Consider the following 19,793-nt stretch of genomic DNA (forward strand, 5'->3'; position numbering starts at 1 on the left):
GCCATGCTGCAGGTCCCCGGCCGAGGGGCCTAAACCCTACGAAGCAGCAGTAGGAGAAGAAGAAGAAGCAGAAGAAGTTCCCACCAACTTATGGGACCCTGTCCAATGGGGCCCAAGTGATCTAAAGACATTTAAATAAAGGAGGACCAACTCACACCCAGAAGAATAGCGTGGAGAACTGACGACGTGGCAACAACCGTATGGACAACCCGCAAAATGCGTTGACATGCTGACGTGGCACCTGTACGGATTTCCACGTTTTACGTTGATGACGTGGTTGCTGTACGGATTTTCGTAAAACGTGTTGGCGGCTTTTGGACTAGTTGCTTTCGAGTTTGAAGCTTTTCATGTAATTGCTTTTCATAGGCCAAGGGCCTTTAAATATGTGCCATGGGCTCATTCTCTGGCACGCTTTAGTGTGAAGGTACAAGGGATGGAGTACCGGCGATGTACCGAGTTCAAGCAATATAAAGAAATACCGAAAGGGGCGCCAAGGTTTGGGGCCAGTGTTCTCTTGGGATGGAACTCCGCCACTCCCCGTCTCGTGTGTCTATCTCTTTTGGTTCAATTGTTATTTGAAGTGCTTAAAGTTCTTTAGTCTGTTCTTTTCCGTTGGCACGTGGTGCACGTCCGCGTTACAGGGTGTGTGTTGTTGCCATCCAAAAGGTTCTAACGATATGGAAGCCAGATTATGCTCTTTGATGCTCTCAATGCATCTAAAAGTCCAAAAATAAGAGAGAAGCCCACCTAGGTAGCAGGGAAAAATGAAATGTTTTTGACTCTGAGATCTATAGGGCGAATTTGGAAGGATCTAGGGAAACAACATAAGAGATAAGAGGCTACAATCTAACAAATGACAAGGTATAATTGCTCAGAAGTGGAAGATAAATTTTCAAGATTTTGAGAGCCCAGAAATTACACATGAAACTGAGTGTACCATTTGTTTGCGAAGCCATCCAAGGTTGACAGAAAGAGCACTAGGTAGGCATCTTCTCTCTCTAAGACGCGACCTGCAGAGGGACACAAACCTCCTAGCATGCTCGTCTGTATCCTCCATGGAGAGTCCCTTGAAAGTCGGAAACTTTATGTTCACCTTGTCCAGAATGCTTGTGAGCTCCTCCATTGCTGTCTGCGTAGGAGCCTATTGTAACACAATTGGTGAAAAGGATTCAGGGGGACGTGACAAGGGTGGTGAGGAGCTGGTCCTAGGAGATGTCAGAGAGGGTAGAGGAAGGAGGGGTGGAGGATTTCTACTCGGCAAGAAAGGCTGAGGCTTTCTGTGGTCGTACTGCTAAGGACTCCGTAGTGGGCTTGGTCGATCTTTAGACTACCTTGTTGGTGTCATGCCGTAGCAACAAACCCACCCAACCTTTGAGCCTGAAGACCTTTGAACTTGCTGGATGTCCATACCCATTGGACTAGACTCGGCTAGACCATGCTAGAGAGCGAGGGACTAGACCAGCTAGACCAAGCTTTACAAGAGCGAAGGTGGACTAGACTAAGCTATACCAAACCTGTCTAGACCAGGGCGAGAAGCTAGACAAGCTAGACCATGTAACAAACTATTGACGTGTCGACCTACTGAAGAACGGAGCTATCGGCCCAGGGGCCTAATCCCTAGAAGAAGCAGCAACAAATTTTTGAAAATTGCGTAGCTGTTGATGATGTGGCAGGTTTTTGAAAAATACGTTGGTTGATGACGTGGCAGGTTGTACGGATTTTTGCGTTTTGCGCTAGTTGATGACGTGGCAGGCTGTACGGATTTTCGTAAATTACGCTGGCAGGTTTTTGGCTTTGCTTTTGGACCAGATGCTTTTGAGTTTGAAGGAGTTTGAAGGCTTTTCACTGTAATTGCCTTTTAGGCCAAGGGCCTTTAAATATGAGGTTAGGGCTTATTCTTTGGCATGCTTCCTGGAGAAGGTGCAGAGTTTGGAGTACCGGCTTGTACTGTGTTGATGCAATATAAAGAAATACCGACAGGGGCGCCAAGGTTTGGGGCCAATACTCTCTGGGGAGGAATTCCGCCACTCCATGTGGCGTGTCGTCTCTCTTTTTCAGTTCAGTTGTTATTGAAGTGCTAAAAGTCTGTTCCGTCTGTTCTTTTCTATTGGCACGTGGTGCCCGTCTTGTGACAATGGTATCAGAGCATCAGGCGTGTGCTTTTCTGAAAGCATACCGGTCCTACAAAAGAGCAGATAGAGCTATTGGAACTTTATTTGAGGTATCTTCGGGCTCCGACTCCGGACTTACTAGCCACTCCCACCCTTACTTCATCGTGCATCGGGCGCGCTCCCGTCTTCATCGTTGTGTCTTACATGGCATGAGCCATAAAGAACCCAAGACTTGGAATTCATGGATTCAACAGAATATCTGCAGTTTCTGCTCAACGAGCTTCATGACATTCTTTTGCGGCATCCTCAGCAAAATCTTCCGATGCTGCAAAGTTTTCAACAAATTTTTGAGCTACATGTTACCCCCTCCGATGCCCTAGGTGGTACCTCCTCCTTCAGCAACACAAAGTACGAGAGCTTCCAACCGGCAACCTTCTCAGCCGTTTGTTCCGAACGGGGGAGTCTTCATGAATATGGTGCAGCCATCTGACCTTGATCGAGTGCAACTTCCTTTGTCACCGCCATTGCCCACACCTCCACCACCACCGCCACCAGGCTACAATGTTTGGAGCCCATATGGATACCCTTATTATCCATACTCGGGATATGCACCTAACAAAGATTTCAAAGATGATGGCACGACAATCAAATTTTTCACTTTTTCCGGGGTGAAAGATCGCAAGAAAGCATTGCAGTTTCTACAACAGTTCGACAACATCTATACTTTGGGGAACTATACAGAAGAATCCAAGATTTCTTGAGGAGCGGGATTTCTTAAAGATAATGCTATGCAATGGTGGAGTTTAATAGCGACACAACTGCATGCTCCAAGGACCTGGCAAGCTTTCAAGACAGTTTTTGCACGTAGTTACATGACTGCGATGTTTGAAGTCTGGATTTTGGCAGAGTGAGGCAACTTGAAAATGCTTGCCACCGAAACCATGGACGACTATAACCAAAGGTTTCTCGACGTGTACCTTCCGGTGTCCTTCTTTAAGTTCATTCCCTTGGAGGACCAGTGCCAGTGCAACACCATTGGTGCACTTCCAGTGACTATACAAGATTATCATGGAAAAGCCAGTTTCCACATTATGAAGTTGGGCAATTGCGACGTTCTCTTGGGCATGCCCTGGCACGACAAGAATGATGCAACTCTCCAGGTCTGGAACCGAACCATCACCGTGATGCAGAAGGGCAAGCCCGTTGTCCTCAAAGTTCGGTTGTCTGAACAAAACCCTGAATGACGTCTCTAGTTGTTTTCTAGTAGATACTTTTGAACATTGTTTGAGGAAGGATTGTTTGAAATTTGTTGGAAATGGATTCTATCTGTTTTAAACCTGTCTTGGTGCCGATTTGAATTGTTTGACTTTGGTTTTAAATACTGGTTTCAATGATTGGGTGATTTTACTCCCGGGTGGAGAAGTGAGAAATACTGTTTGGTATTGTTTAAACCTCGGAACGACGTAGGCCGGCTTGGGGAGCGTTTCGTTGTATGCTAGAAAACCTCCGAACGATGCAAGCCGATGCCTGGGGAGCGTTTGGTTGTATGCTTGAACCTCCAAGTGACGCAGACTGCGGTCTGGGGAGCGTTTGGTTGTATGCTTGAACCTCCAAGCGACGCAGACTGCGGTTTGTGGAGCGCTTGGTTGTACAGTCTTCTGAGCTCACGGCCCGGACCTTTTTAGGTTATTTGCGGGGGGAGTGACGAGGTAGTCGTTGAGTAGCTTCACACCGCAGACCGTTTGTCTCGGGGGAGTGCTCAGCTGCGCTGTTTGTTGTGTCTTGTAACATACATATGTAAGCATTTGTGTTGCATTGTGATGTGCCAATTATTGAATATTCCTAATTGGACGAGATTGCTTGGGTATGTAATTTTAGTGCATGAAGACACCCGTGGAAGATTTGTACGGTCTGGGTGTGATGGCTAATTTTACTACGCCGGAATATCAAGAGTTCTGATATGGACGAAAGGAGAAGCTAACTCCTTGATCAAAAGAGCCGAAAGGAGAAGCTAACTCCTTGATAAAAAGAGTCGAAAGGAGAAGCTAACTCCTTAACAAAAAGAGCAAACAGATTGTCCCTCCGAGTATCCCTCGGAATGACCCTCGGAATTTTTTTTTGAGCTAACTTGAGTTGTTTTGCAGATATGCTCTAATCGCGGACGATTACTCTCCTTCAAGAAGGGGAGATGTAACAAACTGCTGTGTGGACCTACTAAAGAACGGAGCTACTGGCCGAGGGGCCTAAACCCTAGAAGAAGCAGAAGCAACAGAAGAAACAACAGCAGATTTCGAAAATTGCGTAGCTGCTGATGACGTGGCAGAATGTACGGATTTCCATATATTACGCTGGCAGCTTCTTGGCTTCGCTTTTGGACCATATGCTTTTGAGTTTGAAGGCTTTTCACTGTAATTGCTTTTTAGGCCAAGGGTCTTTAAATATGAGGTTAGGACTTATTCTCTAGCATGCTTCCTGGAGAAGGTGCAGAGTTCGGAGTACCGGCTTGTACTGTGTTGATGCAATATAAAGAAATACCGAAAGGGGCGCCAAGGTTTGGGGCCAATACTCTCTGGGGTGGAATTCCGCCACTCCGTGTCGCGTGTCGTCTCTCTCTTTCAGTTCAGTTGTTATTGAAGTGCTAAAAGTCTGTTTAGTCTGTTCTTTTCTATTGGCACATGGTGCCCGTCTTGTGATAGACTAAGCTAGATCAAGGCGAAGGTGGACTAGACAAGGATAGGCGAGATCAGTCTAGACCAGCAGACTAGGCAAGGCAAGAGACTAAACCAGCTAGGTCCTCGATCATGTCGCCTAGAAAAGTGAGACTTCAGCTGAGGTCACACCAGGCGTGCCAAAAATGAGAGTACCTGTAGCAGGAAAAGTATGTCGTGCTCTCTACTGTGGGTGCTCCTCAATGCAATGTGCAAGAAACCTCCTCATTCCAAACATAGAAACGAACACAGTAGGGCAATATAGAAGAAGTGAGACCAACTAAAATTACACAATAGTAGACTCCAAACACAATGGAACTCGACTAACTCATGAACTAGTTCAAACTCTGGCTGGCAGCACACTCATCTCCAAGCCCAGGGCTCTCGGGTACAATGGGGGTGTTGAGGCTCCGACGGTGCGGGGAGAGTGCAGATGTGCAAGTGCTAGACTGAACACAAGACACAAGACTCATAGGAAGTCTATGATGCATACCACGACTCAAACCAACTGAGCATAAATACAACCATAAAGAATAGCCAATGGCTAACAAAATATCCCTGACAGCCAGTTACGTCTATCTCCAAACTAAGGTGGCGGTGAACTGGCCACGGTGTCCACTAGACCATCACTCCCTGTGTAGGCCACGTGTCATTGCCCGGATAAGAGAGTGAACCCAAGACCAATTGTAGCTGCCTGTCCAGTGCAATTGACACTATAGCCCTGCTACAATCTACCACCTTGACTTGACCTCCAGCTACTGTGAAAAGGGCTCTTCTTTTGATGTGTCTGAATGTATGAAAAATTAGAACCTTGGTCTTTCCAAGGTTCACCGAGTCCTCTCCGTGTACAAAGCTCATCCAAGATCTGTAAATGGAGCTGTAGTCCCTCTTGAGTCTTGCGACCAGGACAATAGAATCATCCTATTAACATTTTATGGAATGGAGTACCTCCTAATCCACTCTTGCCCCTCCCGTGCGAATAATGTACACAGATATCTCGTCCATGTAGAGACCAAACAGAGGAGTGGGAGTGGGCACCCTTGCTTCACACCAATAGTGCTAGCAATGGGCTGTGAGGTGTCTCTTGGACAATGCACTCTGCCTATCACCTGCTCGTAAAAAGAGTAGATCCCCCAAATCACCTCTGATGGCACATCCAAGTGTCTGCAAGTGCTGGAAGAGTTGGTTGTGTGGAACTGTGTCGAAGGCTTTATGGAAATTCACAAAGCAACAGTGTGGTTGCCTCTTTCCTGCCTTTGCCTGATTGATTAGACAACACAAAGTGAAGATGTGGTCGATAGTAGAGAAGGCTCGTCTGAAACCGTCATGTCTTGTGGCTCATCCCCATTCTCTGCATATGAGCTCAACTTTGCCTCCAGCAGTGCTTCATAAAGTTTGGCCTTGATGGTCCGATAGCTGCCCGGGTCAAGAGTGTCCTCAGACTTGTGGATAGGCACAATGGTGTGCCTAGTCGACTCTGCTGGAGTATTCTTAATCTTATATTAGTTATATTCACACGTCCTCCTCTCTATTTGAAGCAAGAATAAAGTTTATTCCTGTTTTTATAAACAGGCTACCTCAAGTTGAGTTTGGGGAGCCTACTGCTGTACAAGCAGATAACTGGGGGCATTTCCGCCTTTATTACTGTGCATTAGAATTTTGAGAGTTCAGTAGATGGGCCTGATGTATTTTGATTGCAGTGTTTTACTAGTTGTGTGAGAATGGCAGGACAAAAGAACAGCCAGATTATAAGAAGTGTCTGAAAAGGCTTAAAGAGGATAATTTGCTTTTCACTTTGACCTTTTTGATTATGGTTTACGAAAGGGTCCATACGTCATATTTCAACTTTCCACTCTAGGGATCAGATTGTCTTTCCCAAGCCAAAAAACTTAGTAACAGTCTCTTTTACGCAAAAGATTATAACATTAGTTGACTGATCTGTTATGCGTGGCAGAGGCAAAGAACTTCAAGAATGGTCCTCGGATGGGCAAGTTTATCACTGCATACTGGGAATCCTCAACCATTGTATGTACAGAATAGAGGAAGCCATCCAAGAGCTTCCTAGCGTGAGCAGTAAAGTCGAAATTTCTAATGTGCAACGAATTATGTCACAAATCTTTTCACTAGAGACGAAGAAAAGTTTAGAAGAGTTTCTTTCGTTGGATTGCTTAAGTTCTCTGGTAGAAGCTGAACGTTCTCGTGACCTTACGTCAGTTGCATGTTTGATCGAAAACCTTTTACGCCAGATTGTAAGGGTGATGCATCTGTGTAAGGAACTTCTGCAGACAGTTGTGACTTCTCAAGAGAATTTTTTAGAGTCACCACCTTCTCTTTCTCATGCTGCAAATGTATCCCCAGAGGCGGTAGAGATCAGTATTCTGGATGCAGACTTTGATAATGTCAAGCAATCAGGTGCTTCTGATTCAGGTGGCTGTAAGGATGCTATTGACTATGGGAAAAGTTTGAGTTTCAAACAGCAATGGAGACTCAGGTGTCTTAGTATTATCACAGCTTTTGCCCAGCAACTTCCAGAGATGGCATGTGATGTATTTTTTGAATTGTTACAAACTGAAGAGGACCCAAAGGTGAGTGTGCGCCTATTTTCACCCACAGATCTATAGGGCTTACTAGGAATCTGGTGATTTCTTATCTTTGTTTTTGTGATAGGGCAGGTAAAAAGGGAGACATTGTTGTGCTTGTGCAAATGCATCACGCACAAAAGATCAAACAAAGTACCTCACTTGGTAAGTTGCTCTGATATTGATAAAGGTAGTTGCCATGCTTCCCTGTTCGACCGGTTGAAAGAGAATGTGCCTGCAGGTAGATATCATCGAAAGTCAGAAAGAATCCAATGTGGCCATGGAAATAAGCCCTTATTTCATACTTACAGCTGCAAATACTTTGCTGACAACATTGCTGTGTTCAAAAAAGAAATATACTGAGTATTCCTTGGCGGATCTTGATGTCATTCGGAGACGGTGGAACTTACCCAAAACGGTACTCAGCATGCTATTCTTTTCTCTTTTCAAAGAGTTAAAAAAAAAAGAACACCTGAAGGGTATGGACCTCAATGGAAGATACAGAGAAGCAGATTATGTTGGAGGTATGTATCAATAAGTTTGTCCTGAGAAACTTGAGATCCTAGCTTTTTAGGGATTGTCTCTAAGCCTAATATAAAGGTATATCTCTTGGCCTTACTTCTAGAATAAAGCTCATTTCAAGCCCTCATGATGGTATAAACTTATAAAGCTACAAATTGCTGAGAGCTGCTCAGTTAACACTATTGTGAGGTGGCGCTTGTTTGATCTTTGTAATGACTCTTGACAAGTAGAGAGCTGACTCAGGTGTCTGTAACACAATTGGTAAATAACAACTGTGTAAACTTTGCTATGTCTAGAGCACCGGAGAACTCTCCCTGTCCCTGTTTGCAAAGCAGTTTTGCCTCTCGTCTCAGATTTCTCTCTGTAGTCACCATTCAGTGCGAGTATGATTTTTTGTGTCCTTATTGTTGCTGGATCTTTGCCTCTTGCGTCGACCAGCCTTCCCTGTCCAAATCAAGAGTATTCACATGAGATGCCTTCATTAGTCTCAAAGGATATTTTCCTGAGACAAACGGTGTCTATAAAGCCAGAGTCATAGGTCTGCTCCATGTATGGATAGAAATGTATAAATTGACGAGGGAATCACTCGAAGCAAAAAGAAAAGTCATCTTTTGTGGAGTCCTTTTTTCCGTGGATGGTTGGAATCACTCAAAGCAAAAAGAAAATGTCATTTTCTGGGGAGTCCTCTTTCCCATTAGCAATTGGTGGGAAGCTTTTTCCTTTCTTTAGTGGAGTGGTCTCTTACATATGTGTTATTGCTTCTATCATTGCAATTTAGCTAATCTGTACAATCCGAGTTTCATGTATTTTGTGTTGTGTTCAATATGAGCACATTTGTATTTTTAGTCAAGTCCATCGCTATACTCTCCCAAGGTCGGTTAGGAATAGGTAAAGGCTGTAGTAGACCTGGTGCCGTGTGTTTGTTAAACTTGATTTTTTGACACAACAAACAAGTGCGTACAAACTCATCCACATCACACATCATGGTCTTTCACATCAAATAACCTTCCTTTAGAGCATAGCCTGCAACCGTCTCCCCACTCTGCAACCGGTCAGAGATGTGTGGAAGTCTGGATCTACAGCGTAATGATCAATCATATATTTAAAATTCTGATGATGTACTGCCGAGACGTGTGGTTTTCGAGACAATACGTCGACCAGTGAATTATTCTTTCCGGTAACATAAACGATTTCAAAGTGGAACTGTGACAAAATGCTTACCCATCTCATTTGCTTATCCGAAAGTTGTTTCTGGGACAAGACTTATCTTAGACTCTTGATAATTTGTAAATACTCGGAAATCTTCTCTGAGCAAGAAATTGCTAAAGTTATAGCATCTCAAGTGAATAGCCCAATGTGATCCCAATAATTATTTTGGCTTTAGGTATTTATTTTACTTATTTGTCAAAGTCTGGGTAGGCAATTTGCTAAGGTGAGTATATAAGCACCACCTTGCCCCCATTGTATTATCATCAATTCATTGTCAAGGTTGGTTAGTTCAACAGTCACAGACATTCACAAATTCACTTCCGACGCCTAGTGCGGCGGAAGAAGAGGGCATTTTTTGGCTCGACTAGAGCAACATCTCTGCCGGCTATTCTTGAGTTAGGACTCGCGTGAGGCATGGCGGCTCTTTCATGAGCTGTCCCTCCCCCCCGCCCCGCCCCGCCCCACCCCGCCATTACCTCTACAGAGGTCTGGGGTTAGTACGCATCATCTCTGTACAGAGTTCCTAGACAGCCGCCCCTTCTCGACCCCCCCGATCCATGCCCACACACATGTGCTTTCATCACCGCTGAGATGGTGAAGAAGGCCATTGACAGGATGAGGACTAGGAGAGCATATGATCATGATGGCTTGGTGTCTAAGCATTACCTGCATGCCAGAGATCTACTAGCAGAGCTTCTGGCAGTCATGTTTAACCGTGCCATGTGTGAGGGCTTGCTTGATACTTGGAGCCGATCTACGATTGTACCTATCTTCAAATGAGGAGACCCTATGGAGCCTGGGAATTATCACACTATCATGATTGGACACACATTAGCACGATTGTACGCATCCATTCTTTAGCAACAGCTAAGTAGATGGGCAAAGAGAGAGGGAGTGCGTGCGGCTGGGCAGGCAGGGTGCAGGAGAGGTTTTTCTACTCTTGACCATATCTTGACACTCAAGGGCCATCATCGAGGAGGGCAGATCCCGTGGGAGACGGATCTATTGTAGCTTTGTGGACTTCCCCAAAGCATTTGACACAGTACCCGAGCTAGATTGATGCGACGATTACAGGAGATGGGAATACCCACAGAGCTCATTTGGGGGATCATGGCATTCTACAAGTCAGTACTGGAGCATGTACGCACCTCAGAGGGTCTATCTACACCGGTTCACTCCACTATTGAGGTGAAGTTGGGCTGCCCGCTCTCTCCTACTCTATTTGGTATGTATGTGGATGAGGTTTCTGACTACATTGAGAGAGATGGTGATAGAGGTGCACAGCTTGCAGGGACATGGATTCCACTATTGTTATATGCTGATGATATTGTGTTGATCTCTAACTCTCGAGAGGGGATGCAACGTCACTTGGATGCTTTGCATAGGTTTGCCCATGAAAGTGGTTTGTCTGTCAACCTTGGTAAAACCAAGGTCATGGTATTTATTACCACCCCACAGTGGATCAGAAGGTCAGCACCCGCATTCACATACGGCCAGGAGACAGTGGAGTATACAGATGCTTACACTTACCTTGGAGTGGTTTTTAGTGGACCAGCATTTTCATTGAGAAGAGCAGTAGAGACTAGATTGACCAGAGTCCATGCAACATTGGGTAGACTGGAGAGAATGTGTTCACAGGTTCAGTTTCAGGAACCTTGGACGAAGCTCTGGCTCTCTGACACTTTGGTGGCTTCTGCATTGCTCTATGGAGCTGAGATATGGGGACATTCATTGGATCATCATGGGAGGACGGGTCGCACTGATGGATGGGGAGACATGGAGAAGCCTCTGGTCTCTATGATCTCGCGGCTCATTAGAGCCAAGGCTTCAGTGCCATTATCCAAGCAGAGCTAGGTGCCGCCCCACTAGTGGTTGAGGCACTCACCAGATATTTCTCCTTCATATAGCACATGTCGGAACTTCCCAGAGACAGATACGCCCGTGTTGCACTTGAGTCCTCTCGATAGTTAGCCATGCAGGGAGATACAACATGTTGGTATGGGGAGACGAAATCATGGTTCCAGGCTCATGGGTTCAGTATAGACAGATTGCCCCCTTCCAGTACACACTGGATTCACCCTCCCTGACTACACAGTCCGAGATCGCCAGGCTCATCCGCCAGGGCTTGACTTTGCTATACACTAGGAGGATATGGATACAACCAGCACATGAGCTGGGCACGAAGATGGCTTTCTACAGAGAGCATCTTCTCCAGCTTACGGTGGATTGTTTTTTGTGACGAGGCCCAGATTCATGGACACCCACTTGTCTCATGGGATACGGTGTCCTATTGGCCAGAAACGCACATCTTCATATTAGCTGCGGATCGAGACAGGGAGATACAACGGAGTACCAGCAGAGGCCAGGACATGCCCCCTATGTGACGTGGAGCCTGAGACAGAGTTGCACTACACATGCCACTGCCCCGTATATTACGAGATATGAGGCCGCTTCCATTGCTTGTTCAGAGAGGGCTTTGGACCACTTTCCAAAGTCATGAGGTACGAGGATCAGAGATGCCTGGGTTTGTTTCTGCTCGAGCTGCGGAGACAGTGAGAGATCCTCATGAGAGGAGAGGCCACAACATGGCCATCCTGCATCAAGACCGCTCCCAGACTGCGGCCACAGGCATCACAATATACCTCAAATGGCTTTTGCAAGTCCGACAAAACCAATACTGGGCCAGTCCTCAACTTCTCCTTGAGAGTCTTGAAAGCTGCAATCTTAGATGGTCTACCAATACTGGGCCAGTCCTCAACTTCTCCTTGAGAGTCTTGAAAGCTGCAATCTTAGATGGTCTGTCACAAGACGGGCACCACGTGCCAATAGAAAAGAACAGACTGAACAACTTTAAGCACTTCAAATAAAGACTGAACTGAGAGAGTGAGACCACACCCGACACGGACTGGCGGAATTCCACCCCAGAGAGTATTGGCCCCAAACCTTGGGGCCCCTTTCGGTATTTCTTTATATTGCATCAACACAGTACAAGCCGGTACTCCAGACACTGCACCTTCTCCAGGAAGCATGCCAGAGAATGAGCCCTAACCTCATATTTAAAGGCCGTTGGCTTGAAAAGCAGTTTTTCATGTAAAGCCTTTTAACTCAAAAGCTCCTGGTCCAAAAGCAATTCCAAAAAGCTGTCAGCATAATTTACGGAAATCCATACAGCCTACCATGTCATCAGCCATCGTAATTTTTAGAAACCTGCCATGTCATCAGTTCCACGCAATTCCTTCAGTATGTGTATGTGGGTCCTGCTTTATTTTAATTCCTTGATATCTCTTGGGGCCCCATCGGACGGGATCCCCATAAGTTGGTAGGACTTCTTCTTCTGTTATTTATTCTTCTTAGGGTTTATGCCCCTGGGTCGGCATCTGCAAGTTGGCTCCCTTCTTCAGGGCTTTGACACATCAGCAGTTTGTGACATCTCCCCTTCTTGAAAGAGATTAATCCTCCGCGATTACAGCATATCTACAAAACAACTCAAGTTAGCTCACAAATTTTTTGAGGGTCATTCCGAGGGACATCAATTTGCTCTTTTTGTTAAGGAGTTAGCTTCTCCTTTCGGGTCTTTTGATCAAGGAGTTAGCTTCTCCTTTCGTTCAGATCGGAACTCCTGATATTCTGGCGTAGTAAAATTAGCCATCACACCGAGACCGTACTGATCTTCCACGGGTGTCTTGATGCACTAAAATTACATACCCAATCAAACTCATCCAATTAGGAATATTCAGTGGTTGGCACATCACAATGCAACGCATATGCATGTTACAAGACATAGAAACATAAAGCCGTTGATGAACACCCCCCCCCCCCCCCCCCCCCCCCCCCCCCGGCGCGTAAATAACCATCCAGCTCCGGGCCATGAGCTGTTCAATGACTCCCTCATCACTCCTCCCGCAAATAACTTAAAAAGGTCCGGGCCATGAGATATAGAGGCCTTTTACAACCAAACGCCTGCCAAACCGCAGCCTGCGTCGTTTGGAGGTGCTGAGAGTAACCACTACTCAGACTTCTGAATACTTCCCCCCGTAAATAACCATGCAGGACTCGGCCATGAGTAACAACACTTTTCAATTATTCAATACTCCCCCCGCAAATAACCACAAGGGTCCGGGCCATGAGTATGAACAAGCATTCTCAAACATTATTTCTCACTACTTCACCCGGGAGTAAAATCACCAATCATTGAAACCAGCATTAAAACAAGAGTCAAACAATTCAAATCGGTACCAAGACAGGTTCAAAAAAGATACCATCCATTTCAAACAAATTCCAAACAGGATCACTAAACAAGTTCTCAAACAAATTTCAAACTTAAAAAGAAATCTCGACATCAGTCGAGCTGGAAAAGTCGACTGACTTGCCATCCTGAAACGTGCACCAAAAAATTAGGGTTAGGTTCATTCCATAGGGTCGTAGCCGAGCACAGCATGGTCTGTCAGCTCTTGGACAAATAGTGTTGCTTTGGCGGCAATGGTAGTCCCAAAATAGCAATCGCACTAAACCTCCAAGGTCATTTGCTCGTGAAGAGACATCTACTGGGAGAGTCGAGAAAATTTTAAGTTATAATCTGCTAGGGTTTCCATGGCAAGCATTTCAGGATACCCCACTTTGCCAGAAGTTGCACTCCGAAGGAAGATGTCAGAAACCATATAACTTCGGGCAAAATTTTTCTTTAAAGCTTGCCAAGTCCTTGGAAGTGTGCGGCTTGGTAGCTATAGACATCAGCATCTGCATGGCACTGCTTTTGAGAAAAACAGTGACTCTAAACAAATCTTGGATCCTTCTCTTGCAAGTGATCTTTATGGCTTATGCCCTGTAAGACATGAGCGGTGAAGACGGGAGCGCGCCCGATGCGCGATGAAGTAAGGGTGGGAGTGGCTAAAATTTCCAATAGCCTTTGGAAGTGCGATCTTGCTCTGTCTGCTCTTTGGTGGGACCAGTATGCACCGGTATGCTTTAAAAAAAGTACACACTTGATGCTGTGATACCACTGTCACAAGACGGGCACCATGTGCCAATAGAAAAGAACAGACTGAACAACTTTAAGCACTTCAAATAACAACTGAACTGATAGAGAGAGACCACAAGCGACACGGAGTGGCGGAATTTCACCCCAGAGAGTATTTCGGTATTTCTTTATATTGCATCAACACAGTACAAGCCGGTATTCTAGACTCTACACCTTCTCCAGGAAGCATGCCAGAGAATGAGCCCTAACCTCATATTTAAAGGCCCTTGGCCTGAAAAGTAGCGTTTCATGAAAAGCCTTTTAACTCAGAAGCTCCTGGTCCAAAAGCAATGCCAAAAAGCTGCCAGCGTAATTTACGGAAATCCGTACAGCTTGCCACGTCATTAGCCATCGTAATTTTTGAAAACCTGCCACGTCATCAATTCCACGCAATTCCTTCAGTGTGTGTGGGTCCTGCTTTATTTTAATTCCTTGATGTCTCTTGGGTCCCCATCGGACGGGGTCCCCATAAGTTGGTAGGACTTCTTCTTCTGTTACTTGTTCTTCTTAGGGTTTAGGCCCCTTGACCGGTAACTGCAAGTTGGCTCCCTTCTTCAGGGCTTTGACACGTCAGCAGTTTGTGACATGGTGCCCAAGTAGGAACCCTTTTTTGTGTCGAAGCATGTAGAGGAGAAGCAATCTCCACAAACTTTTGAATAAACCGCTGATAGTAAGAACACAAGCCTAGATAACTGCGAACCTTATGAACATTCTTCAACTCTGGCCAATCTTTGATGGCCTCAACCTTGGCCGGATCCATTTTCACACCCTCTGGTAAGAAAAACTTACTTTTCTTTCTATTCACCACCAACCGATGTCTTACTACCTGAAATACCTATAGTAGGTGTTGTCGATGCTCTACCTCGTTTTTGGAGAATACGATAATGTGCCCACAAATGACCCATACTCTCAAAAAATCCTTTCCTTCATTCTGTTGAAGGTTGCAGGAGCATTTATGAGACCAAAAGGCATCACCAAATACTTGTACAAACCAAAGGATGTCTAGAATGCAGTCTTGTATACATCTCCAGGAGCAATCCTGAGCTGATGATAGCCACTTTTCAGGTCGATTCTACTGAAACAAGTAGAACCTTGTAACCTCCAGTATATCATTGACCTTGGGTATCGGGCATTTGTTCTTGATTGGTGATTTTATTGAGAGCGCTGTAGTCAATGCACATTCTCCAAAATTCATCTTTCTTTAAAACTAAAAGCCAGGCGAACAAAATGGTGAGGTATTGGGTTGAATTAATCCTTTTTCCAACAATTCTTTCACTTGGTTCATAATCTCTCCATTTTGGGCTCTGCTTACTCTATAAGGTGGCCGGTTCGGTGGCGTACTGCTTGGACCGTGCAGAAAAGTCTTGAATCGACAAATGCATGAAACGCTTGATTTGACCTATGCATTTTGCCTTTCATGCATACCTCGCATGAAAGTCTTGAATGTCATATACCTGAAAGTTTCCAATTGACATATGCATCGGGCATGAGATATTTGCATGCACTATGAGGTAACTTTTTGGTTGTAAGAGACTAGCATGTTGCATATTTAACCTCTGAAACCAGGCTGAATGCTCTTTATATATTACCTAATAACAATTTTAGGGCTGACATTTTCACAGTATCATGATCAGTGTCAGTAGCTTTCGGGGCATTAGCATCTTTGCAACATTCTCTTATGCTCGATCATGAAAATAGTCTGCAGAATCTTTTTGATTTTGAAGTGTTCTTTCTTTTATTAGATGTTTGTAAAGCTGGCAAGGCTGCTTGATGATGTGAGCCAGAAAACATTGCTGTTCTGGCGGTTTCGTGGAAATTTGGTAGAGGCCATTGCAAAGCTGGTTGTTCTAGACCCAGCTGCAACTGATGTAAGAGCTTAATATTTTGTCACTTGGTTACTAACAGCAGAACAAATGTTACCACTGAGATGGAAGAGTTGAACTTCTTCTTGTTTGTTTCAGGGGTTATTGGATAGATTCCTTAGCTATCTGCATGATGTAGATTACAGAGTCAGATGCATCATGGCCAAAAATGTGAAAGTCTTGTTTCAGGCTTACACGGGACATGAAGGTCTACTCAGAGACCTCTGGTGAGAATAAGGAGGTTACTTATCCTCGTAGGTGGTATATGCACACCCATCGAAAGTGAAAGCACGCTCTTTACCGAATCTATTTAGCTTTGTGTGTTTTCTACCAAGCTAATGCAAAATGTTTTGTTGTTAGAGACAAGGTTATGATAGTTTTAGTTGTCAACAGACGTGTGTTAAGATGTGTTTATCTTGCAGCTCCACTTTTGAAATAAAAATGATAGTGGCTACCGATGAAAAAAATATCAATGCCTCAGAAGTTTCTTTGACCTCAACTGATCGTTGTATGGCTGAGACAGCAGTAATGACCTTGGGAGAGGTTGCAGCATGCAGTGAGAAGGTAGAAGTAGAGGTATGTTCAATGTTTCTTCAACTCTGAATATTAAGCATCAAAGCATGCAAAGGCATGCATCATTATACTTAAGCCATCTTGAGCTGTTTGGAAAATGGACAACGTTTTCATGTCTTTGATGGTCACTGTATCAAATACAATTTTGTTTTGTAAGTATTGCAGCTACGTTGATTTAATGGTTCAAATCCAACTGGACTGCCGGTGTTGCAAATAACAAAAATGATCCCAACAGTACTTGTTTGGAAAGGCTCAAATCCAAACATAAAATTTAACAAGAAAGGTTTTTGAAGTTCTCTATAAGGAAACCTGTGAAAAATTCTCCTCTCACTTTTCTAACTCTGTCAACCAATCTTTTTTGACCTGGAGGGCTGATTTGTCCTTAAATTTTGGGAATGAGCCAAAATAAGACCTGCAATGATGTTTTTTGGAAGCCTCATATTAAAGATAAAGGCTAGCAATAAGGACCTTTGACAATTCCTCCTGCTCTTTCATGCATCTTTTGAAGCACTATTGTACCAATATCCTTACCCTCTCCATACTTGACGATAGACACATTATTTTTGAAAAGAAGAGATCAATGAGAGCACCATCATGGTCATCAAGGAGGAGATCTCCAAGGAGATAGCTAGTGGCATTGAAGTGCCATGTTTGCACATGGCCAGTGATTGCATGTCAAAGTTTGCACTCAGCAGCTGTTGTGTGAAAAGACTCAACGTGCTTTAGTCTCTTTTAGAAGCTACTTGGCCAGTACATTGGGCGACTCGAGCAGGTGATGCAGGGTAGAGACATTGTACTACTCACCGAGACACACAACCTGGATCGGGGATTAACGAGAGTACATGGGTATGTGTAGGAAGGAGTCTTTGCATAGGAAGTGTATGCGGCACAACCCTTTGAGAGGATCAAAGGAATGCCCATCCTCTACAGAGGAGAGCTCCAGTGATGTGGCATGCCCAACTGAGGAACTAACCGAGAGGACAAGCAGTCAACCAGGAAGAACTTAGGAGTAAAAGCGTCATGTCACGTGACACATCCCAACCCTATGTGTCCGTACGGACAAGCTACACCACAGCATGGTTCAGTCAGTCCAGTCAAGCATAGATTAGCAGTGATCTGGCACTTTTGTGAGTCTACTCGTAGACCGTGCATGCCCAGTCACTGAGTGTAGATGCATATCCTCTGGTTGCACACTGCATAAGCATAAGCATTTCCATCAGATTCCATTAGAGTCAGTTTGGGGATTTTTCAAGTGACTTTATCCCATTTTTCCCTATTTTTAACATTTTTTCACTTATTTCTTAAGTGACTTTTGTTGGGTACTCAGTAGGGCAAATTGGGTAAGTAATATATAAGCAAACCCAAGTTAGCACAATTGGGCAGATGAGCAAAGAGCACAACAGGCTTCCCCAAGCAGCAGGTGCTCCCTCCCTCTCTCAACAAGAACCTCTCCAAGCCTCCCTTGGTGAGATCCACCCCAAGCCTCCCTTGGTGGGATGACTTCCAAGCTAGACTACCCATGCAGCCACAACCATCCACACATCAGGGGATGACTTTGATACGAGTTGAGGAGGCCAGAGCTGGGCGGCAACCACGACTACCAGGATATCGTTCCAGGGCCTCTCAGAGACACAGATGAGAGGTCCAGGCCATCAGGGATCGACATACAACATATATTCAGAGGAGGACAGACCAGACACTAGACATGGGGGGCATAGCCAGAGTCCTCACATCAAGCTCACGGATGTACCAGATACTACACCCTGCCCTCACTACTGGATGGAACTGATGTACCACACCACCCCCCTCCCTCCTCCCCTCACTCTCACTACACACATACATGCCTCTTTATGTACACCGGATGTTTTGTTACTACCCGGGCACCCCCACATCTGCACACCGGATGGTTTGTTATTACCCGGTCACTTACCACACTACACTTTGTACACCGGATGCTATTATTACCCGGTCACTTTGCACATACCAGATATCCAGAGGATATTCACATTTTTGTACATGGATCTGTCTCATAGGTCAGTTTTCTTTGGCCTTTTGAAGACGTAAATAAAATCTCTCTCTCTCTCTCTCTCTCTCTCTCTCTCTCTCTCTCTCTCTCTCTCTCTCTCTAGTATATCCGTTTTTGACCTAGTAGAGAACAATTCACTCTTTTGATCATAACTTCTTCATCCGAACTCGGATTTGAGTGATCTATAGCCTCAATCGAAGATCACGACTCTTTCTATGCATTGACGTAAAAACATAAAAATTTAGAGTTATGGAAGGCATTTCTGCAACAACATTTTTGAAGTGCACAAGTTTAAGGAAGTTGACTCTTAACTCTTATTTTATACGGAATGTCTTCTGGCACTCGCAAGGGTTCTTTTTCTTCAACAAGGTCCATAATCATTGTAGAAAATGATCCAAAATCTCGTAAGTGTGTAGATAGCAACACAACCACTCAACTAACAACATCGGAAACCATGATCATGGCATACTTGGTATTGTTGCAAGAGAGCATAAACAAGCAAGATGAAGACTTACGGACACTTGCAATGGAGAATGACACACTAAGGGTTCTTGTGGTTGTGAATGAGAATCTCAAGAGAATACTTGAGATGTAAACAACACGTTTGATGCAACTTGAAGAGGAAGTCAAGAAATGTAAACCCTCTCTTGTGGACTTGAATGTTGAAGGAGCGCATGAGCAAAGTGGAGCATGACCACGTATGTGAAAGAGGAGAAATTTGACACCATGAGCCGGGATGTATGTGACATGAAAAATGTATGCACAAACAAGTCTTGGGTTGATGTATGTGGTAACAATATGGTTCCTAATTCCTCCCTCATGCCAGCCAAGGTTGCATCCGTACAACGTATGGATACGATCCATACAGTACAACAGTACAGTATAGCCGTACAATACGAATAGGGATCGGAACGGATGTTTAAAAAAATAAAATTTAAATAAATCGTACAGTGTGTGGTTTGCAGTACTTATTAGAGTCAGGACTTCATACTTCAGTCTTAGATTATCGTTATGTATTTTTTTTAAAGCTCTTACTTTTATGAGACTATGCATTAGACATTTGACTCTGTTGGGTTGTAGACATTGATCAACTTTGTGTTTTCATTGTTCGGTTAGAGTCGTGGACTCTAGTCTTTATTTGAAGTCTTGGTGAATGCATAAGTAAATGTATGAAGTAGTCTTAGTT

General features: G+C 44.6%; 1 protein-coding gene across 10 annotated transcripts in view; it reads left to right on the top strand.

The window, feature by feature from the left end:
• ATM (Serine/Threonine-kinase ATM-like protein) overlaps positions 1–19,793 on the top strand; it is a 289,283-nt gene that overhangs the window by 102,801 nt on the left and 166,689 nt on the right. For all 10 annotated transcript variants that reach the window (XM_086526409.1, XM_086526408.1, XM_086526410.1 and 7 more), the window contains exons 21-26: positions 6,774–7,404; positions 7,492–7,563; positions 7,640–7,816; positions 15,889–16,014; positions 16,108–16,235; positions 16,431–16,584. In XM_086526409.1, the coding sequence (XP_086382535.1) occupies positions 6,774–7,404; positions 7,492–7,563; positions 7,640–7,816; positions 15,889–16,014; positions 16,108–16,235; positions 16,431–16,584 (1,288 nt within the window). The remainder of the gene's footprint in view (positions 1–6,773; positions 7,405–7,491; positions 7,564–7,639; positions 7,817–15,888; positions 16,015–16,107; positions 16,236–16,430; positions 16,585–19,793) is intronic.

The sequence above is a fragment of the Adiantum capillus-veneris genome, chromosome 13, assembly GCF_014529385.1.
Source record: "Adiantum capillus-veneris isolate H3 chromosome 13, ASM1452938v2, whole genome shotgun sequence".
NCBI lineage: Eukaryota > Viridiplantae > Streptophyta > Polypodiopsida > Polypodiales > Pteridaceae > Adiantum > Adiantum capillus-veneris.